This window comes from Phaenicophaeus curvirostris, chromosome 2 (assembly GCF_032191515.1).
Source record: "Phaenicophaeus curvirostris isolate KB17595 chromosome 2, BPBGC_Pcur_1.0, whole genome shotgun sequence".
Classification (NCBI taxonomy): Eukaryota; Metazoa; Chordata; class Aves; order Cuculiformes; family Cuculidae; genus Phaenicophaeus; species Phaenicophaeus curvirostris.
In genome coordinates, this window is record NC_091393.1 from 5,679,624 (window position 1) to 5,706,949 (window position 27,326).

At 40.1% G+C, this 27,326-nt stretch overlaps 1 protein-coding gene across 6 annotated transcripts; it reads left to right on the forward strand.

Moving 5' to 3' along the window:
• The first annotated feature begins 1,006 nt into the window (after positions 1-1,006).
• Positions 1,007-27,121, forward strand: GPR63 (G protein-coupled receptor 63). Of its 6 annotated transcripts, none has more exons than XM_069851167.1 (5): positions 1,007-1,092; positions 17,542-17,627; positions 21,457-21,562; positions 22,253-22,330; positions 24,256-27,121. In XM_069851167.1, the coding sequence occupies exon 5, from the start codon at positions 24,400-24,402 to the stop codon at positions 25,657-25,659; it is 1,260 nt and encodes a 419-aa protein (XP_069707268.1). In that variant the 5' UTR covers positions 1,007-1,092; positions 17,542-17,627; positions 21,457-21,562; positions 22,253-22,330; positions 24,256-24,399; the 3' UTR covers positions 25,660-27,121. The 6 variants fall into 6 exon arrangements, with proteins under 6 accessions (XP_069707268.1, XP_069707272.1, XP_069707267.1 ...); XM_069851171.1 differs by having other exon boundaries at positions 21,480-21,562; XM_069851166.1 differs by having other exon boundaries at positions 21,457-22,330.
• The last annotated feature ends 205 nt before the right edge of the window (positions 27,122-27,326 follow it).

The window sequence follows — 27,326 nt, forward strand, 5'->3', positions numbered from 1 at the left end:
CTCTTTTACCTACGCTTTTAAAAGAGGTGTCTCCAACTTACAAGGGCATGTAGTGCCAGGACGAAGGGGAATGGCTTTAAATTGGAAGGGGGGAGATTTAAATTGGACATTAGGATGAAATTCTTCACGCTGAGGGCGGTGAGGCACAGGTTGCCCAGGGAAGCTGTGGCTGCCCCATCCCTGGAGGTGCTCAAGGCCAGATCGGATGGTGCCTTGGGCAGCCTGGTCTGGTGGGAGTTGTCCCTGCCCGTGGCCTTGGAACTGGGTGATCTTTGAGGCTCCTTCCGACCCAAATCATACCACGATGAGAGAGCTGGGGTTGTTTAGACTGGAGAAGAGGAGGCTGAGGGGAGACCTCATTGCTCTGCACAACTGCCTGAAAGGAGGTTGTGGAGAGGAGGGAGCTGGCCTCTTCTCCCAAGTGACAGGGGACAGGACAAGAGGGAATGGCCTCAAGCTCCACCAGGGGAGGGTCACGGTGGACATTAGGAAAAAATTCTTCTCAGAAAGGGTCATTGGGCACTGGCAGAGGCTGCCCAGGGAGGTGGTTGAGTCACCTTCCCTGGAGGTGTTTAAGGCACGGGTGGACGAGGTGCTAAGGGGCATGGTTTAGTGTTTGATAGGAGTGGTCGGACTCGATGATCCGGTGGGTCTCTTCCAACCTGGTTATTCTATGATTCTATGATTCTACGATTCCGTGAACTTCACGGGAGCCCGGGGAGCGCCCCCCGGCGGGCGGGGGCGGCAGGGCTGGGGGAGCGTGCGCGCGCCCCGGGGGGCGGGGCCTCGGCGGGCTCGGCTTACGGGGCGGGACGCCGGCTCGCGCGCCTGAGCCTCGTTCCGGCCGCGCCGCGGAGTCGCCGCCGAAGCCGGTGGGGAGGCGGCGCTGGGGGGGCTGCGCTCCTTTTGCGGGGCTGGGCGGGCGAGCGAGCGATGCCCCTCGCGTTCCCGCTCGGGCCGCCCTCCCTCCTTCTCGTGCTCCCGGCTCGGAAGCTTTTGTTTCGCCCGTCCGCTGCGGCGGCTTCTGGAAAGTTGGCGGAGGGATGGGCTTGCGCTGCGCTTTGCGCCGCGGGGCTCCGGCCGCGCCGCGAGGTGAGCGAGGGGGCTGCAGCCTGACCCGAGCGGGGCGGCGGTTCGGAGCGGCGCGGGAGGAGGAGGCGGCGGGGTGGGGGGGGGTCGGGGGCGCGGCGTCGGAGCCGGGACCGAGGAGAACTCGGAGCGGTTCCGCCGCCTGCTTCCCCGCAGCTCCGGAGGGACCCGCGGGCTGGGCCGGCCCGGGGGTGGGCGCTCCGAGGAGGCGGCGGGCGGCGCTGGCGGCCCCGGGCGGGCGCGGGGGTGTCGCTGCGGCGGCGGCGGGTCCGGGCGCTGTTGAGGGGGGTGTGTGGGGGTGCGTGTGCGGTCCCGGCGCGGCCCCCGGAGTTGCGGGCGCGCTCGGAAGCCGCCCCTGGGGCCCCGCGGCCACCTGCGCGGAACTCGCGGGCAGCGGGGAACCTGCCGGTGCCTGGCGCGGTGCGCCCGCTGGGGAGCCGCTCCGCTCCCGGAGAGCAAGAACCGTCTCGGTTAAGAAAACGAAGAGCAATGAGTGTTTTGTTTTGTTTTTTTCTCCTTAAACGACTCTGTAGTTTTTATTTGGCTGTTCCCCATTGTTGTCTTCATGCTTGAGTTTTAAAAGTCAGATCATGGAATCATAGAGTAGTTTAGGTTGGAAGGGACCTTTAAGCCCATCCAGTTCCAACCCCCCTACCATAAGCAGGGACACCTCCCACCAGACCAGGCTGCCCAAGGCCCCATCCAGCCTGGCCTTGAACACCTCCCGGGATGGGGCAGCCACAGCTTCCCTGGGCAACCTGGGCCAGGGCCTCACCACTCTCTTCGTGAAGAAATCTTTCTTATGTCTAGTTTAAATGTGCCCCTCTCCGGTTTATACCTGTTGCCCCCAGTCCCTCTTGCTACAAACCTTTGTGAACAGTCCCTCATCAGCTTTCTTGTAGCCCTTTTGGGTACTGGAAGGAGACCTTATGGTCTCCCTGGAGCCTTCTCTTCTTCAGGCTAAACAAGCCCAACTCTCTTAGCCTGACCTCATATGGAGGGTGCTCCAGCCATCAGATCATCTTTGTAACCCTCCTCTGGACCCAATCCAAGAGTTCCATATCCTTCTTATGTTGAGGATTCCAGAACTGGACACAATAGTCCAGGTGAGGTCTCACAAGAGAGGAATAAAGGGGCAGAATCACCTCCCTCACCCTTCTGGCAACACTTCTTTTACGATACAGTGTGTACTAATACATATATAACAATGCATTATAACACAGTGTAAAATACAGTAAAGAACATACACAGTGCACAGCGTAGCATATGTTAAAAACACTTTTCCAAGGGAACAGTAGGTATGCATCAAGCTGCAGATAATGTACACATCTGAAATGGTCAGAGCTAGATATAGCTGGCAAGTTAGATCTGTGCCCAAGAGGATTGTTAAAAGGGGTTGCTGATTCTTAACTAAAACATGAATGCTTAAATAGTGGCAAATGTGTTTTACAAAATGCATTTTCTGTGGGACATCTTACATGTTTCAGACACTAGAGCAAAGGCAGCAGAGGCATTAGATTATGAAGGGGGCAGTTTTAAATAGACGATTTCTAGCTATGTGGAATTGTAAAGACATTTCAAAGAGTATTGATAACACAGAATAGCCATGTATTGTTAGTTCTCAAATGTATTTTTACTGTTATTTTTGGTCAGTTATCTATTATGAAAATGTATTTGCCAACATTGCTGTAACTATGTTTGCAGGATAACATAATAGATTCGCTAGTAATTACTTTTTTAGTTTACAGAAACAGATATGGTAATGACTAGTAATTAGACGAATAATAATTTCTAAGTAACTTTAATTTGAAATATTTCCTGTGAAATGATCAGCCCTCAGAAACCTGGCTTCTTACGCTCTTTTGCATGATTCATTTATTAGAGAATGTCCTTACTTTAAAAGCAAATGTTAAATGTATGGGATTCTTTTTTTTTTTTAACTGAGAAAAGAAATGAGAGTGTGAATATTAGCAGATGGTATGCAAGGTCTGCCTGTTGAGAAGAATCAGGAAGAAACCACCATGAGCTCTACTGATTTCTAATTTTCTTCTTGGATACTACAATGTATAGATGACTTTTGTCAGGTGATGTTGATCAGGATCTGCTTGTATACTTCATTGCGTTAAAGTCTTCTTCTAAGAATAGTAGCAGACAAAGGCCGGAGAAATTATGACCACTTCTTTACCAGTTAGTTAAACGTACCCCTCTACAATGGGATAGCTGAATACAAGCTACTGGTTGGGACTGGCTCCTGTCCCCTGTCAGATCTCAAATCGTGCCCAAGAATAGCGTGGGAGAATTGTAGCAGGCCTAGGTTAGCCAGTCTGTAGCAGTCCTGTGACCTCTGTGACTGAATGAGTTCTGTTTCCTGGGAATAGTTCCTGACATTGCTTGATTTACTGATGTGGACACAGTCTATCAGTAACACTAGGTAGCTTCTCCTGACTCTGCACTCAATGATAGTGATTTAATTTCCCTGTATTAGGGATCTCAGGCAGTATAAATGCTGCTTTTTGTAGTCAGCTACTTAGAACTGTCAGGGCTGCTTTTTTTCTTCATTTGTGCAGGTGACTGAAGAGGGACTAGGTGAAGGCTTGGTAGCTTTCCCACTTGCCCATAATGGGGGAGTAACCAAGATCAGGGAAAAGCTTACCTGACTTATTCTGCTTGTTTAGGATTGTACTCCCAGACCAAGTGCATGTCCATTGGTAGTCCTGATGGCTAGATGTGAACACATCCATAGCCTGTGTTCTTATGCTGGTTTGCTACTTTCCTAATTATTTTTTCTGTAAGTAACAAGTTGGGCAGAACAGGTTTTTATTTTTTAAATGCTCTGGAGATTATTTACTTCTAGATGCCTGGAGAGATTACGAGCCTGTTAAAATTATGGGACTAGATGTTGTTTAAACTAACTCATTGTGCACTCTTGCTGTGCTTGCTCTCATTGTTGTCACTGAAATTAGCAACAAAGCCTGTGTACTTCATACCATTTTGTAAGCATGTGTATTGGTTCATGTTTTTGCAGTATTTCACTATTTGGTTCAGTAATGAAATGGTGTACGTGCCTTGTGTTTTAGTCTGTGCTTGCTTTATAGATATTAGTACATGTAGTTAATCTCACATAGTAGTCTCATACATAAATTTCAAAGTAATTCTAAAGGATGTCAGAGTTAATTGTTACAAATGAAGAAAGCAAGGCTAGAGGAAGTGTAACTATTTATCTAAGGAATCCTAGTCAAAGAATCCACAAGTGAAATCTCAGATTGAAAAGTCAAACTTCAGGTCACACCGTCTCTCGTAGACATAAATACTTTAATGGAACCGTGTATTTTTTTTTCTCTGTATTTCATAGAGTCATAGAATAGTTCGGGTTGGAAGGGACCATAAAAATCATCCAGTTCCAACTCCTCTGCCATGGGCAGGGACACCTCCCACCAGACCAGACCAGGCTGCCCAAGGCCCCATCCAACCTAACCTTGAACACCTTCAGGGATGGGGCAGCCACAAGTTCCCTGGACAACCTGTAACCTGTTCCAGTGTCTCACCACTCTCATGATGAAGAAATTCTTCCTTATGTCTAGTCTAAATCTGCCCCTCTCCAGTTTATACCCATTGCCCTATTTGCTGGCAGCTGTTTTTTTGCTAACCTAGCTAGCAGCGCAGTTGGAACTTAAGTAGGAAAATTGCTTAGTTGCCCCCTTTCCAGTTGAGGATACGTTTAGATACTTACCTAAACCTGACCTGTGTAGGGGGACTTGGTAAATGCTTTAAAGTACTTTCCCGAACAGACAGCTTGTCTCTGTGAAATGCCAGTCCATTTCATTTCAGTGAAACCTTGTAAAATACTAATCTTAACATGGAGATGTTTCAACAGATACTTTGGGAGAAAGGTGAGCTATCCTCTTGTAATCCTTCTGCCTTTATATAAAGCACTGGTTCAGTAAGGTATTTACACTTGTTGAAGTGTCTGAGGAGTCCCACTGGTTTGAATGGCACTTAGAGAAATCTCTTGCATTACTGTAACCTAATTTACCTCAATCTACATGTATATTATACACAAGCTGTGCTTAAAAGAATATTGTTAAGGCCACAAAAGCGCAGAAGTGTTTAGAAATTTAAAACTGAAATGGTGATGATATGGCCTTTGGGAGCTGTGCTTCATACCATCCAGGATCTGTTTTTTTTTTCAAAGCATTTAGGATTTCTGGTTGGAAAACCAAGATTAGTGGATGGTTATGATTTTTGCATCTCTTTCTTGATTTTTTTTTTTTTCCTCCTTGGAGATACTAAAGCAAGGTTTGAATTGTGTTGATTAAATATGATGTGATATGGTGACATACAATAATTGTGGAGAAATCAAAGTTTTGAAAAGTTGTTAATCTTGCTGAGCACTGGGCTTTCTAAAGGAAGCTGGATTCTGTGTGGATAAGTAGTATTTTAGTCATGTAGTTAAAGCCCGTGTTGTAGTGTTTGATTACACTTCTATAACTGCTATTTCTGAAGTCTTCAGAGCTTGACTTTCAAACTCCTAATAGCATTCATTTTTTGACATAATTTTTGGGTGTGCAATTTCCCCAGTGCTTTTTTTAATCCCGAAAGCAAATGGAGTATTTTTTCCTAGGTTCTCTTTAATCACTTCCTGTGTCCTTAGCAGAGTTAAAACCTAAATGCTTGTTCAGACTGTAACTCTAGGTCATGATCAATATGTGAATTTATATGTGGATTATTAAATGACTATGTTGCCTCATAATTTTTATGTAATATAATGTAGCTGACTTAAGGAGGGTGGTGAAATTTTGGGGCTTAGTTTCCATTCTGTTGTCCAATGAGCAGTGCTGTGTGGTGACTTTACTGTTTTCCTTGTAGTATTTTACTCCTACTGACATGTTTCTTCAGGGCTGTCTTGTTGCCCAGCTGCTTCCTGCATTTTTGTACCAGATGCTTCTCTTGGTTGATTTTCTGTGTATTTTTTACTTGCAAGTCACTTTAGTTGGCCAGTGAGAATATTTTATCCCGAGTTTGTAATTCATAGCCCTCTAGTTGCATGGGTCAGGTCAGTTGGGCACGTGGATCAGGCTGAGAAAGCAAAGGGGAAATGGCCTTTCAGATCCAACACTCAGATTTAACAGGCTGTGGTGAAAGAATAATTTCTGTTATAGCCTGAGTGGGTTGAGGCTAGAGCAGACAATTACAGAATAACTGAGATTGGAAGAGACCTCAGGAGGTCATGAGGGCCAACACTCTGCTCAGCACTGAGATAGATGGAAATTTAGGTGGCTCAGGATCACGTTCATTTGAGTTCTGAATATATCCCCAGGGATGGAGATTCTGCAGTCTCTGTGAGTAACCTGTTCCAGTATTTGACCACTCTTGCTGATTTTTTTTCCTAAGACCTAATTGAAAAGTTAGCCATGCTGTAGCTTATGTGCCTTGTCCCTTTTCCTTTGCCATCGGCCTCCAAGAAGAGATTCTTGTGCTCATTAAAACCAATATTCCCCTCTGCCAATGCTTAATAACACACTTCTGTCAGGAATATGTATATGTGTGTGTATATATATGCACACACACACAAATAATCCTTTCCAGCCAATCGCCAGTCTTGCAGGCCTTATTCAGTAGCATGCTGATCAAATCAGTTGAATTACTTTTTTTATGTGAATACAATAAAAATGTTTTGGTAGCCTTGCTTTTTTCCTTTCTTTCTCCTACGTGAGCATGCATTGTATTTTTCAGCAGGTGTCTGCCTTATTATGGGCATTGAAGGGAAAAGAGAAAGCAAAACCCCACCCTATTCTCCAGACCTGGCCCCCCCGTGATTTCTACCTCTTTCCAAAGATCTAGATGGTGCTCAAAGGAACCCATTGTTTGTGAGCAGAAGATGTGAAAGCAAAAATGATAGAGATCCTCACCAATTGTTCAGAAAATGATCTTTGGAATTGTGTTGAACATTGGCAGCATCGTATGCAGCTGTGTGTCAACTCAGAAGGGAACTATTTTGAAGGTGCTTGTAGTTGATCTTCCTAATATTTTAAATAACAAGAGTTACAGGCACAGTCTTGGGGGGTTTTTTTTGTGTTGGACCTCATATTTATCACCTCACTATATTGTGCAAGTGAACTCCTCATTTTAAAAACAGGAAAAGGGGAAAAAAGCAATAGGAAAAAGTTGACAAACAAGGTGTTCGGTTTAGGTTGCTTTGAGCACAAGGGGAAAACTTTGCAACAAAGGGGGAGAAAAAGTGTGTATTTTTGATGCAGATTGCAAAATAATAATCCTGTCTTTCTAAAGCTGTCTTAGCTAGAATTATAAAACCTCATACTGCTTAGAAATGGTTATTGCTAGTTTTCTGCATCAGTACTGTAATTCACAAAATTATCCCTTTCAAAGGATTGTACAAGGATCATTGTGTATAATCATAGAAGAGTATGATATCTGGAGACGACTTTGTCAAAGACTTGAGAAATAATTTGAAAACACATATTTTATGTTGATTAAATTATTATCTTCAGTAGATAATATTCCAACAAGCATTTATTACTTGATCATTTTGATTTAGACTCTTCTGTCAGTTGTCAATTCTGAATTTTCTCTAGGCATTTTTTCTGGAGTCTTAAATTTGTGAATGCATTTAGAAATAGGTGCACATAATGTATTTGTGATACTTGGATTCCTGTATCATTAACTGTGTGTTTATATGCTTGTGTGTGTATAAACTCCAAAGTGCAGATAACACTTTCAAACTGTGTTGGTATCCACATTTCCTGTGCTTCCTCTTATTATAAAATGATTTTAAGAAACAAAGTGAAAAAAATCTCCAACCCACCAAACCTCCCACATCTAGCCAAAGACATGCCATGAAACATTGAAGGAACGTATGTTATGTTTGCACAAATGCGCACATGCACACTGGTATCCCAGACCTTTCTTTGTGTGCTTGTATTGGACGCACTAGAAAAAGTTGTGTATAGCCTGGAGAGGAACAATCTGTTTATTTTTGTAGCAAAATCAACTGCGTAGCAGTAGGGCCTCCCACCTTTTGCCTTATTTCTGATTTGAAACTAGAGCTGAGCAGTTCATTCCATCCTTAACACTACTGAATTCATTCAGCATGTCTGCTCAGGCTCCAAGTGTGTCAGTTATGATAAGGAGGTGACATTTGAAAGAAATTTGGCATTATCAGTACTGACTCATAAAGTCACATTCAGAATATTTATAACAGGGAGAGGTTGTGCTATGCCTTACTGGTACCGGGACACCTGTATCTGACATAAGAAATTTCCATTGCATTTGTTGTGAGGCTAGACATGGGGCTAAGTGTATTTGCTGACTGAAGAACCTTTTCCCTCCCCATTCCCTTCGTTTTGATTAGATAAGAAGGCAAGTTCTAACTGCATTCATCTGTTCTGGAAATATCAAATCAGAAAATGAAATCTCAGGTAACAGCACTTCTACTGTTAAACTGCTAGATCCATATGAGCTGGACTAAATGTATGTTTTCAAGGCCACCACAAATGACAGACTTGAAAAAGTATGTCCACAGAACACTGCAGTATAGTGATACTCTTTGAGGTATTATCAGCAGGGCTGAAAATGTAATAGCCCCTGTGTATTTCTGCAGTTTCCCCACTGTTTTTGAAGTCTACCTCAGTTTCTGCATGTGCAGCTATTTGAATAATTGATCACATTCTTCATTTCTTGATGGTGGTATAAATGGGTAAGAATTAGGCATTGGTTCAGGGACTGATCAGTCGCTTTGGTGGTCTTTCAAGGTTTTGCACTTATAAAATGATGAGAAAGATGGATGATCTCAATTCCATTATGGTGCTTTGTGTTTCCTGGGAAGCTCCAGAGCACGCTGAGCATCCTAACCTTCGGTGAGTGGAGGTCAATTTCTGTAGATTTCTGAAACTACAGAATCGTGGAATGCACCTATTAAGCATTATGCAGCTCTTTTGTAGAAGCACACATCTGAATCGGTTGTTTCAGCAGTACAGATATATGCAGACCAATATAGGTACATTGAAGTATGGTGTTCATATAGAGTAGTAAGAAACAAGATAATTGAAGTAGGTAACTGAAACGGTTTAGGTGAATTTGGTTCCCAGAAATGCATGTTCTATGTGACTGCTGACTAAGCTTATGTGATTACATCCAAGTTGTGTTGAAATTAGACCAGACTGGTCTCAGCCTTAGTAGAAACTAAGTGTGTGTGTGTGTAAAACCAGATGCTAATAAAGAAACAGCCTTCCTTAAGGTATTAAGGTAGGGGTTCATATTAATGAACACTTTATTAAAGTTGACAGACATTGCCAAAAGGTCTCCCCAGTTCGCTACTAAGCTAGTCTGGGTACTGCAACACTACTGTGCTCTTAATATTTCAAAGAGCTGTTGTCTACATTATGAAGATTAAACTGATTATTTGAAAATTTGAAAGTTTTGAAAATTATTTTCCAAAATGTACATAATCAACTATTTGTTTCAGTTGATTAACAGTCTGCTTCATGAGAACTTAACGTGATCCCTCATGTAACATATATATGATTAAACTTAAAAGTGATTTTAGACTAGTATTTGTGAATTTGACCCATTTCTTCCCTCACCTGAGAGAAAAGACGTGAAGACCTGTCATTGCTTTTCTCTTATATAGTCAATCGTGTTCTTTCTTGGAACCAGCACACCACCAAAGCATCTAAGAAATGTTGGTTATAGTCAGCAATCAGTTGGGACTTGTTGTGGGAAGTATTATGGGTCTAGAGTAAGTGCTACTGTGTTTAGTACTACCTAGAGGGATGCTAGACAATGAATAACAGTGAGAAATGCCACTTGGTTCTTTGCCTGAGGAGAATCCTGAGTTATGAAAGCTCAAATCTCTCTTCAGTTGCTATCAGCAGGTCAGGAAGTATGGATTTGTATGCCGCTGCTGTACACGTAAACCTGCACAGCTTTGCCTGACTTATCAGTGAAATGGTTGACTGCATGGCGAAATCATTCTGGCTTGCTGTTGATGGGTCTTTGTGGGATGTAGACAATGAAGAGGTTGTTCTGCTCTACGTAAATGATTAATTTGCCTGTTGGGTAGGAAATGAATTTCCTTTGCCAGACTGGAGTTGCCAAATTTGGGCAAATTGGTATGTGGTTAAGGTGCATTCTACCATTTTCAGTTCTATCCATTTGAATTGGTGGTAGAAGGCCTGATGGCATCAACTTTCATTTTAGCTTGGCTATGGCATTGGGGGGTTGCTTGTTACCTTCCAGTCTTTGAATTGGCTTTCCTGAATATTTTAGATTTGTGAATTTTGTGCTCTTAATGTTTAGAAGTTGCTTTTGGGGGCTGGATTTTTAGTGTAATTTTACGGGTGATGTTTATGATTTTAGATGCAAAAACCTGAAAAGTCAGTGTTTTTAAGACATATGGCTCTACTTCCTAATGTGATTCACTTCCATTGTTTTTTCTTGGCTGCTATTAATAATGTTGTATCCTAGGTCTTTCCAACTACTTCTGTTTGAAAAGTCTTAAGAGAACAAATAGACCTTGTGCAGTTCTGCAGGCTTCTTCAGCTGGGCATGGCAGAACAAAGATGAGAAAAATGTTTTTGTTTCTGAAACTTGGTGGAAGATGATATACAAGATCTCTCCCTCAAAGAGCCAGGGCTTAGGTCTTCAGCAGCTTTGCTTAGGACTGTAGCGTCAGGAAGGAGATGCTATTGCAACACCAGAAGTTCCAAAGGCTGTGTGCTGTTATCAGTATGTGAATCACTTATTCGTGCTAAAGCAGGGAGAGTTTGTGTGTCTGTTAAGAACGTTACTGCCTTTCCAGATTAATTTATATGGTCACTAATCACGATGACTGTTTTCTGTTTAAAATATAAATGGTTTTGAGCCTATTTCCGGTGTACAGGGTGGGATATGGTTTGGGAATTTAGATTTCTGCAGCCAGATGGATTATGATGTTGCTAAGGAAACAGACTATAAATGAAGTGGCAGCTGAGTGTCCCTAGAACATCATACTGCTTGAAGCTGGTATTTTAAACTCATTTAGGTGGGTAGATAAATTGATGATGCCATGAGAAGTTCATTTCCTTTATTTTACGGTTCCTTAGTTTTCATTGCTTTGTTAGTATTTACAGAAGGTACGTAAACTTCCCACTCAGACCACCTGGTGTGTGGGTCACTGCACAGAAATTTGCTATTAAAATTAGAAAAGGGACAAAAGCTGTACAGTAAAATAGATCCTAAAATAATCATTAAATTAATGATTAAAAATACTTAGTAGTGGATAGATAATGGTGTAGCAAAGACCTGGCAGCAGTATGGTCCTACTAAAAAACTGGGAGTACGAAGTAATCTGAGATTATTTGGAGTCTGTGAGAAAGAACAAAGCTACTACAGATGTGAATTTACACATTTTGAACTACACATATAAGATGTTTAACATCTATATTATACCTATTTGATTTACTTATATGCAGTTATTCAGAGCAAATTAAATAATTTCTGGTTTTAATAGTTGCTCTGCCCAAGCAGAGACCTTGGCTCTTTTTTTCTAATGCTTTTGCTGAAAATGTATCAAGTTTCCAAACCAGGGTTATTGGCTGATACAACAGAATTTTTTCTGGCCACAGAAAAGGGCAAGCATAGCTGAGCCGTTCTAGCTAAGCATGTTGCTATAGGTGTAAGTAGACTGAGTAAGTAAAGTAGACTGAGTCCAGAGGACAGGCAGCACCTACTGCCATTGCTAAGATGGACTGACTGGACAAGGAGAAAGCAGAAATAATTCTAAATAGCCTGAAATACCTGCAAACCTCAGATTTTTAAAAGCTTATAGACAGGATGTGAATGCTCCCACTTCCCAGGGTCTCTAATGTAAGAGAGTCCAACCATGTATTAGTCCAACCATTCATATCTGCCACTAAACCACGTCCCTGAGCACCTCATCTACCCATCTTTTAAATACCTCCAGGGATGATGACTCCACCATCTCCCTGAGCAGCCTCTGCCAGTGCCTGATGACCCTTTCTGTGAAAATTTTTTCCTGATATCCAGTCTGAACCTCACCTGGCGCAGTTTGAGGCCATTGCCACTTGTCCTATTCCCTGTCACTTGGGAGAAGAGGCCAGCTCCCTCCTCTCCACAACCTCCTTTCAGGTAGTTGTAGAGAGCAATAAGGTCTCCCCTCAGGCTCCTCTTCTTAAGGCTAAACAAAGCCCATTTCCCTCAGCCACTCCTTGTGACACTTGTTCTCCAGCCCCTTCACCAGCTTCCTTGCTCTTCTCTGGACTCGCTCCAGAGCCTCAACATCCTTCTTGTGGTGAGGGGCCCAGAACTGAACACGAGATTCAGGGTGTGGTCTCACCAGTGCGGAGTACAGGGGCAGAATAACCTCGCTGGACCTGCTGGTCACGGCATTTCTGATACAAGCCAAGATGCCATTGGCCTTCTTGGCCACCTGGGCACACTGATGGTTCATGTTCAGTTGGCTGTCAAGCAACGCCAACAGGTCCTTCTCCTCTAGGCAGCTTTCTAGCCATTCTTCCACTCATCTGTAGCACTGCACAGGGTTGTTGTGCCCCAAGCGCAGGACCTGGTATTTGGCCTTGTTAAATTTCATGCTGTTGATATCGGTCCATTGGTCTGGCCTGTTCAGATCCCTTTGGCGAGTCTCCCTACCCTCAAGCAGATTGACAGAAGCGTAAGTCCCTTCTTTGCAGCTTGATGGGCTTGGAAACTGAAATACTAGAGCTGGTGATGGTATCCATGTTCTCAGCATTGTATGAGTTGTGGTTTAAGATTAAAAAAATGACTAGACTGTATCTAGACGGAATATATTTAGAATTGCACCCGCTTCTAAAAAATGTGGTGATAGCAGATAGACAGTGAATGGCAATGCAAGAACGTAATGCAAGAGTCTGGTCTGCTGTTTTGAAGCTGTATCCCATGCATATGAGGGTGTAAATTCAAGTGTATGAGCAAGTGGTTATAGCTTCATTCAGACATACTTTCTATGGGGTGTATCTACTCAAAATCTTTGGAGGTATTTAAAAGACAGGTGGCTGAGGTGCTCAGGGACATGGTTTAGTGGGTTGGTAGGAGTGGTTGGACTTGATGATCGTGGAGGTCTTTTCCAACCTAGTGATTCTGTGAAAATGGGACCGACATGAACTAGTTATCCATGAGTTTCTCAGGCTATGTTTGTGTAAGAAGAAGGGGAATAGAAGTGAGATGGGAGGAGAACAGGCTGCAGGACTGAGTCTGTAGAGCTTCAGAAACTTGCCTTAGCTACATATGTAACAAAAAGGAGATCTGGAAATGTCTTTTTAAGACTGAAGATGATAAAAACTTGCCAAATGAAAATAGTTCATGAGATATATATGAAATGGAAGTCTGAGAAAGGGTTTAAAGTATTTACAGGTAGTTGGTAGAACCAACCTTCTATTTAGATTTATCCTGCATGCAAGATGATAAATTCTGTGCAGTATTTTCTCAAGATAAATTTCATATTGAAATTGAGACCAAATAAACTTCTCTTTAGCTAAAACACCACTCTGATATTATTTGCAAAATGAGTTGAATAAGCAGCTTTGGTTAAGTAGGAAAATACGATCTTGAGCTACCTAAGTGGAAGATAACAGGAATTGATGCGTGGCTTCTTCTTAGTGAGGTAATAATTCTCTTTCTAGGTTCAGGGATTTTTTGGTTTTGGGTTAGGTTTTTTTTTGGTTGTTTTCTTATTGCTGTTGGCTTTTTTTTTGTGTTGTGTGGGGTTTTTTTTGCTTTGTGTTTTTGGTTTTTTTTTTTTTGAAGTAATAATTATTTTCTTTTAAATAATGTGAAAATCCCTCACTTTTATTTCTGAATGAACTTTTCCATGGAAAGAAGCCTTTCTTAAACATGAAGTTTGTTAACTAGGAACTGCTGTAACTCTATCCATGTGAGATTTTCATTTGGCCTACTTACTTTTTAAAAGTTCCCAAGCAGCACAAAACCATGGAGTATTGCAAAATCACTTCAATTAACTGTCAGGTTATTTGTAGTAGGGAATTATAAGGTACTTAAATCCTTGCAGGAACAATTCCTTTTGAATGCTTCAGTTGGTAACTGTATTTATTTGCTTTGCATTGTTACAAAAAATCCAGAAAAAATAGAAGTAGCAATCACTTGTATTGCACTAAAACAAAACACCATACTTTAAAAAATGCCAGATTGACTCATTTAAATATTTTTTGCCTGTGAATTTAATAAAATTTTGTAGCTGTTAGTGATGCGTGTTCCATGTCTGTACAGAAGTTGCTAGTGCCTGTATTGCATAAGCTCAGAACGTCTGTAATATGTCATTTCACCTTGAGAGTTGTCCAAATGGGAACATTAAATTTAACTGTCTTTTTTTGATCTCTAGGATGAACAGATTTCTATCTAGGATTGTTTCTCAGAAACAGTTGCTGTCTTGAAAGTCTTATTCTGGTTGATTGTCACAAGACAAAAATAATTCTGAAGCTGTTAAAACAACTAGGTGACATGGATTACTATTAAGAAGTGGTTACTTCATTTCATGTATATCAGGTGTATTGCGACACTATGGAGGAGGTTAGTGCGATGTAATAGAAGAAGCGTTTAGATCTTTACCGTGTGGTATAAAAAGGTGAAATATCTTCAAAAAAACTCAAATCATCCATTCAGAATAGTCTGGAGAAGTTGCTCTATTTGAAGAGCCAACGTAGCCTTACTACCACTCTTAAAGCTTTCTGACTAAACACAGACTTTTTTGCTTGCCTGTTTTCTTCTGATTGGCTGACTTTTTGGTGAAGAAAGGAAGCTTTCAGTATTGTTTATTTTTGCCCATGGTTTGACTTACTATCCCAAGAAAGTGTTAAGAAAAGTTGTTAAAAAATAGCCATGAACTACGTGCAACTAGATGTAGAGAGCTGTCTGTGAAGTACTTAACGAAGTTATGACTCATTTGAAAAGCAATGGTATATTGAAAACATTTTATAATATTTTTGAGACCTCTCTAGCTTGTTGCTAAGTCTTGATCTAAATGCTTGTGGGAAACATTTTGAAGCTTGATGGTGTTTAAGATTTTAATGGTTTTAAGATTTTAGTTCCACTGTTTAATTGCTTTGGAAATCACAGTTCCTGGTTTGGGGAGTGGAGATAGACCTAATAAGATAGAAGTTCCTCCAAGATTATCAGTAATTACAATTTTTGTGGTGTTTTTGCTTATGGCACAGCACTGTCTTGGAAGAAAATACCTCTTAGGATATGGAAGCCAAATCTAAAGCTTATGGTATCTTATCCTTGATCTGTGCGCCCCAACATCTTCAGGCCAGAAATTTGCTTTCCAGGGTCTGTTTTAGTCCAGGTCAGTCCTTCTGCTTCAGGGTTCAGAAACAGTGGGTGAATGAGAAAGAGGTCAGGACTATCAGTAGCTCTACCAGCTCTAAATGCCTGTATCATCAAGGTTGCAATCACTAGAACTCCTTGCAGGTACAGGAATCCTTGCATTCAAATTTCATTGCAGGGTTATGAAAAAAGGCTTGTAGAAAAATATATTAATCATTTATATGAGAGGGGAAGAGGAGTGTTTTTTGGAAACAGTGTTAACCCCTAATTGCCAACAGAAAACCGTCCAGAGCATCCTATCCAGTTAAGAGCAAACTCTTCATGGTACTTAAATTTAGTAACATTTTCCAGATTTAGTTAGAAAATGTACTTTTATTTTTTTCCTTTCTTGGAGTCTTGAAGGGGAAGAACTTTCTAGTTTATGGTGATGTTTCAGATGCATTTCTAAATTGATTTAAAGGGCACTTTTAATGAGAGTTGGAAACACCTTCTGTAAACACATAAGTAGAGAGAAGAAATCATTCTTATGTCAGAGAATGTGTTTGTCTAGTGGGAAGATCTGTCATCTGTTTTATCTGTCCAAGTTCCTGGCAGTGTCTTCTGCCTGCTGGCAAACCTGCTCGTTTCTTTGACACCTCTGAAAGCCAAAGAGGGAAGATCATAATACCTCAGTAAGAGGGAGCTAACCAAGTGCTTAAAGTCTGTAATAATCTAATGGGTATATTTAGTTTCTTTTCTACAAAACTAAATGAGACTTGTATTTTTTATTCCAACCTTGTTGAGTGGCATATAATTTTGTGCTAAAGGAAATAATTTATATTAATACGTTGTCAGGAAAATCTTTCAGACACTGACTTTCATTGTGGCTAAATAATGGGTTTGTTCTGCAGAAGGGAAATTTTTCAGCAGGTGCTAGTTTGATGAATCAGGCTTTACGTTTTAGGTGTTTGAAGTCCATGTTAAGTTAGTCGCGGATACAGAAAGTCAGCACTCCAGTGATTGGAGGAACCAGGACATTATGCCTGGTGTTAAAGGACAGTTTGTTCTTGCCTCCCCGTTGGAGGTCATTGTAAACTCATTGGCTGGTTTGCTCTCCAACTCGTGTGTACAACATTTATTTACAAACTTGTGCCTGAAGGATACTTCCACCTTATGCCTCAGTGCAGAGGTGACTTATAGCCTTTTAAAACCCTGCATGTGAAAGTGTCTGTGTCCCATGTCTTTGTTCTTTGGATTTTTCCATATAAACAGTATTTAGAAATAAATTGGGTTGCTGGATCTTTTAGTGTGACAAACAGCTTTCAGGGCTCTGAAATTCTCTCTATATAGAAAAGTGTTTTTATATATATGTATATGGAAAAGCTACATTGAAAATTAATGCTCTCAGTTAGCAACAGGTATGTAATGATGGAATATGAGCTCTTTAGCTATGTTAGGTCCAGTTTGCAGAAATCATTTTAACTACATAATAGTATTGTGCTGAGGGCTGATTGGTACAAGAGTGTGTAAAGGAAGTGCTGAAGATCCTGCATTGAAGCTTTTATGGTTTATTCTTCCTCTTCAGACCTGTTTTCTTGCCCTTCGTTTTTTCTAATACTTTTATGCTAATATCATTGCCATTTGGGGAAGATTTATTCAACTTCTTTGTGATGTTCAGTAGCACCCAGTGGATTTAAGTGATGTTTTTACTGAGAGGCTTTAGGGGTCTAATGTCTGGATCCTGATGTTTAAATGCGTGTATTTTAATAGAGCCAATAAGACTTATGGCAGCTAACTACTGTGTGCTTGACAACAAATCAGATGAACGGATCTGAATGAGATCTAAACCAAGGTGCTACTACAGTCCTGGGAAATGTTAGTATTAAATTGTGAGGTTCTTGTGCTGCACAGGCAAGATAGATCGGTATCTCTTTGGCTTGATGAAAGTTAGATGTGTTACTCCTGCATGACTAGACCTTCTGCCAGAAAGGGCATGTGATCTGCCTTTTGTCAGGAGACACAGCCTATTCTATGTGTCCCTATAAAAATAAAGTTTTATTATAGGAAAAACTTTTGCTTTTCTGATCTTGCCCTGCCTTAAGTGTAAATATGCCCCCCCTTTTTTTTTTTGGACAGGTTTTCTGGAAAGGGAATGCTTTGCTGAACAGAACAGCACAAGATGACTTCTAATTCCTGCTCTTCATGGAAGCCTGTCTGGATTGGTATGCTCTTATTTATTTATTTTTAATTTGTCAAACGACATGTATTGATTGCATGTGTAATCCAAAGGTCCACTTAAAATTTAGGAACCAAAATGTTTAGAAAGCTTCCAACTTATTAGTTGAATATTAATAACTAAATACAGACTATGAAAATATTATTGAAAACATACTTTTAATTCAGTGATGACTGTTCTAGGTATCACAGTATTGAATCAGCTCTTCAGTGTGCATATGTTTAATATAACCATTGAGCTATTGGGAAAGTTAGAAATTAGAGGGACTATTATGGCAGTACTAGAAATGAACATAGAACTGCTGAAGTCCTTCGACGTGATCTACAAATTGAGAATATAATTTTTCCCAAGAGCTGAGAAAATAGAATTATTCTTTACTTCGTGCATATTTGTAGCTTAGAATAGTGATAATGACTCCCTTGGCTGGCATTTCTTCACAATTAATGGCTTTCTGAATTAAGGACAGAAAGAAATATCCTCAAGAGGGCAATTAATTTTACTTAATGACCCAAAAGAGAGGTGGCTGTTTCCCACCATACTTTCCTATGAAAATTGCCAGAGGAGTGTTTATAGAATGGAAAAAAGGGAAAATTTCCAAAATTCAAGTAATGCCTCTTGTGAATAGTTTTGTGGGTCATCTACTCATGCAGTGTAGTTGATTAGTTTCAATTTAGGATATGCAAGTAGGTATTAAAACTGAAACTGCTAGTTCCTTTTAGGAGGAACAGTTGGGTAAGAACATTGTTCCTGCTGATCTGTCCTCTGACTCATTCTTTGCACTGGCTTTAGCTGAAAGGATTCCATTGCAATATGTTCCTGCCCCTGCTTAATGGCATGGGAAACAATGCTCTTTTTTTACCGAGAGGGGAGTATGTCCTGGGTTGCTTTGTACTGTAATAGGGTGTCAGAGAGCACATACTAGAATATTTTCTTTCAACACAGTTTTTTGAAAACAAAGTGAGCCCATGGCCTTCATGTTTTTTGACTCTATCCTTTTATGTTGCATAAATAACTTTTGCCAAAGTTTACTTTCAAAATAAAACCACTGGTAGTAGCTATAAAGCATGCAGAAGCTTCCCATTTGTGACTATTGGAAACATCCCCAAGAAAGAGGTTATCTGTACCACACACTGCTAGCTTCAGGTTTCTGAAGAAGAATCACTTCTGAATGAAATCTTAATGCTGGGCAGTGCTGAATATACGTGTACTTCTAGCAGATAGCTTTAATAAACTGTTTAACATTTTGGCAGTTGTTCATAGTATCTTATGACCAGCGTTAAACATAGCTCTTACTATGGTACTGTTATGTTCCCAAATTTGTCTGTTACTGGTTTTTGACTGAAGTTGGCTTTACAGATAAGATATAGTCTTTTATTTCTGATTGAGCGTGATATCCAAAGTTTGAACAGAAGTCTTTTACCTTCAAAGGCAGTTAAAAAAGACACTATAGTTCTAGCAATAATTATATTTGATGAATGAAATTTGTGTCATATTTAGCTTTAAGTGTGTACTTCATCGAAATAATTGCGTATATTGTGTTCCATAAAAAGAAAGTTGCATATGGGTGAGAACCTTGCTTAAGAGGAAATGTGCATACCCAGTAATTTTCAGCACTGAAATGGAGAAAAGGTGATTGTGTGAAGATTTTTGCATCTGAAAAGAATCAGTGAAAGTACATATACATCAGTAAGAGAATGCTGTGATGAAAAAAGTGTCTGCCGCTTGCTTGAGTACTTTGACCATCAATAAGATTACCTGTTTAAACTCTCAAAGCACAGTTGTCTTTTAACAAGCTATGTGATTACCATTCAGCAATGACTCTGGCTTTGAAATTACACGATCTGTCTTTCTCAAGGAGTGAGAACTGAAATGGAAATTGCTGTGAAGTTATCTTATTGGCCCCTTTATTTCAGCCTGAATTATTGCCTTTACATAATTTTGGGGAAATTGGAAGAGTGGAAAGAGGTGGAGGTGGATGTTTAATAATCATGTGGATGCTTATGGTTGGAGCCTTCCAAGTAGCAAAAAAACCCCCCAAAAACAACAACAAAAAAAAACAAACCAAAACCCTGAAAACCTAAATGAAGTAACTTCTGTATGACTGCTAAAGAAGGGATCCTCTTGAATTTATTGCCTGAAGTGTCAGTCACTGTTACGAAGGATGATAGCCAAGAAACAGTGCAACTAACTTGCCAGCAGATTAGATAAGTGTAGTTTCAAAACCCATTTGACCATGAAGATTCAGTATGTAGTACGCAGAGGTTTCATTCCTCAGAGTTATAAAAATAGTACAGAGAAGGGTGCTGCCTGGAAACCATCAGGAAGCAACAAGCACAGGTGCAAGAGTTTTTTTCTACCTAGAATCCAAAGCCTGTAGTCCTTTTATTAGATTAGGTGTCATCTTTGCAACAGCTGATCACCACTCACTCTTTTGTCTTTTCTGAAACGGATATATGGCTGAGGACTTATGCAACAACCAAATGATTAATGCTGTCTTCCCACTTTAAGCTCTTTGCTAGGTCCAGGCAGCAGCTTGCATGAGGTCACTCTTCTCTTAACAATTTACTTAGAGAGCTGGGATGGTGAGAGAGCATACATCACGTTTCTTAATCTCTTTCTGGCTTTGTTAGGAATAGTCTATAGACATCTGTGTGTCCTTTGTCCTTTGCTATATACTGGATGCTACTGGTTTGAAAAATGCAGGGTAGCACAATCTTTTTGAGTCAATTAAGGGTTCAGGACATGCTTGCTCTTCCTTTCCCTTGTCTGGCTCCTTCTGTTTAGGAGGACAGTTTATGATAAAGCAATATTTTCTAAAGTTGTGATTCTGTACCTTGAACATTGGCAGTTGTATTTCTTTCTCTTTAGAGCTTCTATGGTATGTTATCCTCTCAGGCTATGCTGAACTTTGTATTTTAGAGGTGGTGTGGCGTGAATATGTTCAAAGACCTGTAAACTAAACCTATGTGAGCAAATTCTTTTGTATATATTTAAAGTTAGTCAAGTAACTACGTGTATACTCAAAATATCTGTATTTTAATTGGAAATCCATGTACCTTTTGCAGTCAGCAGAAGGTGGTCAGTGCCGCATGAGAGTGATTCACCTTTTCCTAACATGGACATCTGTATTTAAGACCATGTGAAATAAGTTCTAAATTGACTTCTAAATCCAAAGAAGCTCTATGGCATCCACAGCATCATGTGGTAAATATTTTCACAATTAATTGTGAAATTATAATTTTCAGTTCTGGGCTTCTTAGTTTGAGAGATGTGGATATACTGGAGAGAGTCTAGTGAAGGGCTACAAAGATGATGAACAGACTGGAACATTGCTTCTATAAGGAAAGGCTGAGAGAGCCGGGACTGTTCAGCCTGAAGCAGAGTAGGCTCAAGGGGATCTTATCAATGTATAGATTTATCTGTAGGGAGGGCGCAAAGAGGACAGAGCCAGACTCTTCAGTGATGCCTAGTGACAGGACTAGAGGCAGTGGGCACAAACTGAAACACAAAGAAGTTCCCCTGAACATCAGGAAATACTTTTTTCCAATGTGAGAGCACTCAAGCACTGTCACAGTTCTCCCACAGAGGTTGTTGAATCTCTGTCCTTGGAGGTACTTGCAAAGCCATCTAGATATGGTCCTGGGCAACTGACTCTAGGTGGCCCTGGTTGAGCAGGGGTTTGGATAAAATGGTGTCCAGAAGTCTCTTCCCACCTCGGCCATTCTGGGATTTTGTGATTGCTTTGGCTTTTCCTGTTCTTGTATTATGAGACATAGCAATCATTCACTTTCCCTGCACCACTAATAATTCTGTAGACCTCTGTCATGCCTTTTTTCAGTCCCTTTTGAATGGAGATCAGGTGGAGGAGAACCAAACCATAGTACTGAAGACAAGAGGTGCCATGGATGTGTATTGTAACAGGTAGTGTATATAAATATACAGTATATGTAGATAGCTCCTGCTTTTCTCTGTTTGTTTGCTAATGATTCTGAACACTTGGCTGATGTTTTCCTAGAGCAGACTATCAAAACTTGAACATCTATTTTTCTTCTGGATGATAATTATTGATTTAGCTGCACAATAGCTGATACTAACCTTTTTTTTCTATACATGCACAGCTTTACCTCTAGCAATACTGAATGTTATCTTCCAGTTTATTAGCTTGTCACTAGTTGTCATGGGATCCCACTGTACCTCTTTGATTTTTGTTTTTATTAAATTGCTCTGAAGAGCAGTTTATGTTCCATCATCAGCAAATGTCACGGTTTCTCATTTCTCTCTCCTCTCCTAAGGGTGGAACAAGTTGAACCCTAGTATAGATTTTCTTTGTAGGATCATTCTGATGACCTTTTTTCACTGCAAAACTAACTACTCTTCCTTTTGTTTCCTATTTTAAACTGATTATTGACTGTGAGAGGGTTTTCCATTTATCTCATGGCATATTAGTTTCTTTTAGAGCCTTAGTGGAGAGACCTTGTCAGAAAGAATCAGAAATGCAAGTTAACTTTGCTGGCTTATTGCTGACAGAGCTCTCAAAGATACTGCCCGTAGGACCTAATTTGCTGTACTGCATGATTTTAAATCCAGAATTATTTGTTGAATTTTTTGCAGTCCCTGCAGAACGCTACATTATCCTTCCCTCTTCAGTGTTCCTGGCTTGTGGAATCATAACCCTTGGTGGAACTTTGGGTAAGATTTTCATGTTTGTTACTAAAAACCTTGTTTATTTATCCTTACTGTGTTAACCTTGCTGCTGTTGGTAACACAGATTTTATTTTAACAATTATATGTTAAAGACGACTAGTAAAGGATAGCTTTGTAAAGACCAAACAAAAGTTTTAGCTACTATATATGCTTTAGCCTGTAATTAACGTTGAGGCTTTCTCTTTTCTTACTATAAAAGAGAAAAAAAAACAAATCAAAAAGAAAGAGAATGGAGAGAAAAGAAAAATATAGAATAAAGTTAACAATTTGGCATTTTTGGAAAAAATTTTAATGTACATGTGTTAGCATACTCTTAACAATCTTTTCAATATAATGAACTAAAATAGAAAATTCTGACATTCCCTACCATTCACGCAGGAAAACCTCTAGCAAGTGTAATTTGTATGACTCAATGAAATTAGAATGTTTATAATAATATCTCTTCATGATACTACTGGAAGTGAAAGAGAACAGAGAGGTTAGTCATTTGTCCTAGGAAAAATGCTGAAGGTGGTATGTCCTGGAAATCATCAAGCAATGTTGAGCTTGCAGATAGGAAGGGAATGGCTTTTCTCTGAAGCAAGAGGAGCAGGTCACAGTGCTGGTGTTCCTTGATGAATCCCTGTCAGTAGCCTGAGCAGTCTTGCATTTGGATCACTAGAATTTCCTCCTGGGAACGTAGCTTAGACTTTGTTGTCTTATTTCTTTGTTGGTGAAGTATTATCTGGGGAAGAGTAAGCTTTTAATCCTCCACGAGGTGTGTGGTTGGTATGTAAATTTGTAAAATCGTTTCTTCCTTGCTTTGCTTTGCCTGATGTTGATACCAAACAGAGCTTGTATAAATTTTGCAAACAGGTTTGTGTTATCAAACATAAGCTTCTTGAATTAATAACACAAGCTTCTTGCCATGTGCAGAGATGGAGGAGGTAGAGCGCTCTCTGAAGATGCCTGTATTTGCTTATGTTCTTCTTCTGACTAAAACATAAAACCAGCTTGAAGTGACTATTACAGTCATCCAGAATGAATGAAGGGGATCCCACTTTGTCTATGTTGCATTATATCAGAATAATAGTAATGAGAAAGGGAGCTCAGCAGAATGCTTAAGGACTAGATTTAAAGGGAAAAAGGCAGCACACAGTAAAATTATGTGGGATACCAAGATGAATTAACAAAGAAATGTGACCAATGAAAGAGTGAAAGCAGGGAGGCTTGCTGCAGGAGGAAGGGTTGTAGTGGCTGAAGAAGAGTTAGTTTCCTATATCTTGATATGAGTCAAGTCACTAAGTGAAAAACAAATTGAGAAATACTTTAATTCTGTGGACAAGTTATTTAATTAATAACAAGTTAGGCAAATTTTACATGTTTTTTTCTGAGACATCTTCTGCTGCTGACTGATGTGAACCCAAGGATTCTGTATTATGTAGGAAAGCTCAGATAGATGGGCCTTTGAGTGCTTACCAAACAGGCACGTAGGTGATACTGATACTATTTAAGCTATTTGGAAATGTTATGAAAGCTTCCAGCTGTAAGCAATTTCAAGAAAAAAATCATGAAATTGGTTTAAAAAGTATGAAATTAGAATAAAGATACTGATTTGATTTATTCACTTTTAATAAAGTTTGTTTGTTTTCAAGCTCAAAAAGTTTTTTCAGTCTTGGTTATAGTACAAAGCAGCTTGGCGAGTTGCGAGTATTGTGCAGTACTAGCAAGACTACAGGATTAGGATCTATAAGGAAAAGACCAAATACTACAACATTACTGTGGCTGGTGCTCAAGTTAATTTTTTGACCTGAAATATAAATATGTACTAAGGATTCTTTTATCATTAAAGAAAGCAGAGCGATCATTTGATTCCGTTTTTTTTCAAAGTGTCTTATTTTGTTTGTTTAAATTTCTATCTTCTTTTTCAGATGGAAGTACTGACATGGATTTAAGAACTTTGACACTTTAAGATGTTGAATTTTGATTTGTAAAATGACCAGGAATAAGATACTGCCTGAACAAGATGAAATGCCTTGAAGACTTTCAGTTTCGCTTTCATTTCTCCTGAAGCAATGGTTTTCTCAGCAACATTGACGGTGGCCCACTCTGGGACCTCAAATGCTACTTTTATTGTTTATGAGAATGCCTATACGAATTTTACCACTCCCCAGTTCTTGCTTCGTAGTGGCACAACACAGCCATTGAGATATAGTACAGGTGCTGTGCTCACTACTGAGAGAAGTACTTTCCTGGTAAACACTACAGCTATCCTGCCATCACAAGAAGTTTTCAGGAGCTTGAGTTTGCCACTCCAGATCATTCTTTCTGCTGCTATGATATTTATCCTGTTGGTTTCTTTCTTTGGAAACTTTGTTGTCTGCCTCATGGTCTACCAGAAGGCAGCTATGCGATCTGCAATTAACATCCTCTTAGCAAGCCTGGCTTTCGCAGACATGCTGCTGGCAGTGCTGAACATGCCTTTTGCTCTGATAACAATCATTACCACTCAGTGGATTTTTGGGGATATATTCTGCAGAGTCTCTGCCATGTTCTTTTGGCTTTTTGTCATAGAGGGGGTAGTCATTCTTCTTATTATTAGTATTGACCGATTTCTTATCATAGTTCAGAGGCAAGATAAACTGAACCCCTCCCGAGCAAAGATTCTGATTGTGGTTTCCTGGGTGGCATCCTTTGTTGTTGCTTTTCCGTTATCAGTAGGAAACCCTGATCTGCAGATACCCTCGAGAGCACCTCAGTGTGTTTTTGGCTACTCTACAAGCCCAGGTTACCGAGCCTATGTGATAGTTATCTTGCTCATTTCTTTTTTTATTCCATTCCTGGTAATGCTGTATTCTTTTATGGGCATACTCAACACTGTCCGCCACAATGCAGTTCGTATCCATAGCCACCCTGATAGCATATGCCTCAGCCAGGCCAGCAAGCTTGGTCTCATGAGCTTACAGAGACCTTTTCAGATGAATATTGATATGAGCTTTAAAACACGTGCCTTCACAACCATCTTGATTTTGTTCCTTGTCTTCATAGTCTGTTGGGCGCCCTTCACCACTTACAGCCTTATTGCCACATTCAACAGCCACTTCTACTACAAGCACAACTTTTTTGAGATAAGCACTTGGCTTCTTTGGCTCTGCTACCTCAAGTCTGCACTGAACCCACTGATTTACTACTGGAGGATTAAGAAGTTTCATGATGCATGCTTGGACTTGATGCCCAAATACTTCAAGTTCTTGCCACAGCTACCTGGCCATACAAGGCGGCGCATTCGACCCAGTTCCATCTATGTGTGTGGGGAGCATCGCTCAGTTGTGTGAAGCTGCAGTTGTTTAATAGTGATTGTTATTTTCTGGGATTATTTGTTTTTAGGCTTTAGGTTGAATTTTGTTTAGTTTAATATGGCTTCTTCAGTGTGGCCATATCTTATAACTTGATTAAATTTTCCAGTACTCTGTGCAATTTTGGGAGAAATGATAGAGGGAGGGAAAGTGATTGGTTATTGTTTGGTTTATTACCAGAACACAGTGTAAACAAAATAACAAATGTTACCTCTAGGATTCCATGAAATCCATTCTTTTAAATTAAAACTACATTTGTAACATTTTGTCAGGTTTATGCTTACTAGGCCTGCAATTGCATATAATTGTGGGGACACTTTATGCTGCTAAGATACCGTATATTTAGTTCATGTAATTTTTATGAAAAATGTTGCTGCTGTCTGCCAATATATTAGAGCCAAAAAGTCTCATTAGGTGACTTCGATTTAATTTTAACAATGTTTCAGAAGTTTTCATGGTGACACTAGAAAATGTTTGGTTTTTTATATTTCCATTAATATTTTTGTGCACTTTACAAAATTTACTATAGAATTTGTTCTTTGGAATATTTTGTTCTGTATTGAAGAGGTATTATTATTTTTTGTTTTATGGGTGAATTTCAATGAAAGACTCATGTAAGCTCTAGGAGGGCAATTTGTGTTGGTATAGCTACACATAGTCATATATTTGCTGGTTTTCTAACAATTGATCAAAAGTCACAGTAACTGCTCACTTATCAGGGGAGTTGGAAAGAGAAAATGGAGGAATGAAGGGGAAAGAAAGCAATGACAATACCATGTCCCAAGGTGCAGGCTAATGCAAGGTTTGGAAAAATTTAGGTGAACATAGTCACAGTGGAAAGAGGTGGCTGTCACTGCTATGTTAGGTTGTTACAAGCAATCCAAACCTAATGGTATTCCTGAAAGCCTATCTGAAATTGTGAGCTTGGGACTCCAATTTACACTGTGTTGGAATAATGCTGTTTCTGCTTTGAGCTTGTACAAGGCTAAGCGTGCTCTGCACTGCTGAAATCATGCTGTCAGGTGTTTGTTGGGATAGAATTAGGAATAGTAAGGTAAACTAGCAAACAAATAGCACATGAGCCATAGTTGAGGCTTGGACTTAGTTTACGTAGTAATGTCTGGGAATAAAATCCTCAACTTGCTTGTTTTCCAGTTTAAGTGTTAGACTGAAACCATAAACTGATAATAATGAGTAACAGTCAGCCAGCACTTTGCTAGGGATGCAAGTTGAATTCCTGTGTTCCCTCCAATACTACTTTATGTTGATTTTTTTGTTGCCCCTTTTCCTCTAGTGCCTGTTGCCTCAAGGATTTACTCTGCTGTTCCTCATCTATTAGACATCAGCTTCTCTACTCGAAATGCCAAACTACCTTTCTGATTAATGTGAGGATTATCTCAATACACCTACCTGAGAAGCAGAAAGGCAAAGGATTTTTTTAATGATAGCAGTCCAGACTCAGCCTTTTTTTTTTTTTTTTATCAGCTAAATAAATATTTAATGGTGAGGTAAGTAAAAGTAAGACTTAGTTTTGGGCTTTGAAATGAGTTCCCCATTTACTCTGAGGCGGGGAAAGAATGCTTGCAGAATTTGTGCATCCTTGCAGTGGGCTTTTTTGGGTCTGTCTGTATCAACTGGGGCTAGGG

Bases quoted from the DNA above. Each gene is read 5' to 3' on its own strand.
- GPR63 (XM_069851166.1), top strand. From the start codon at position 24,400: ATGGTTTTCTCAGCAACATTGACGGTGGCCCACTCTGGGACCTCAAAT.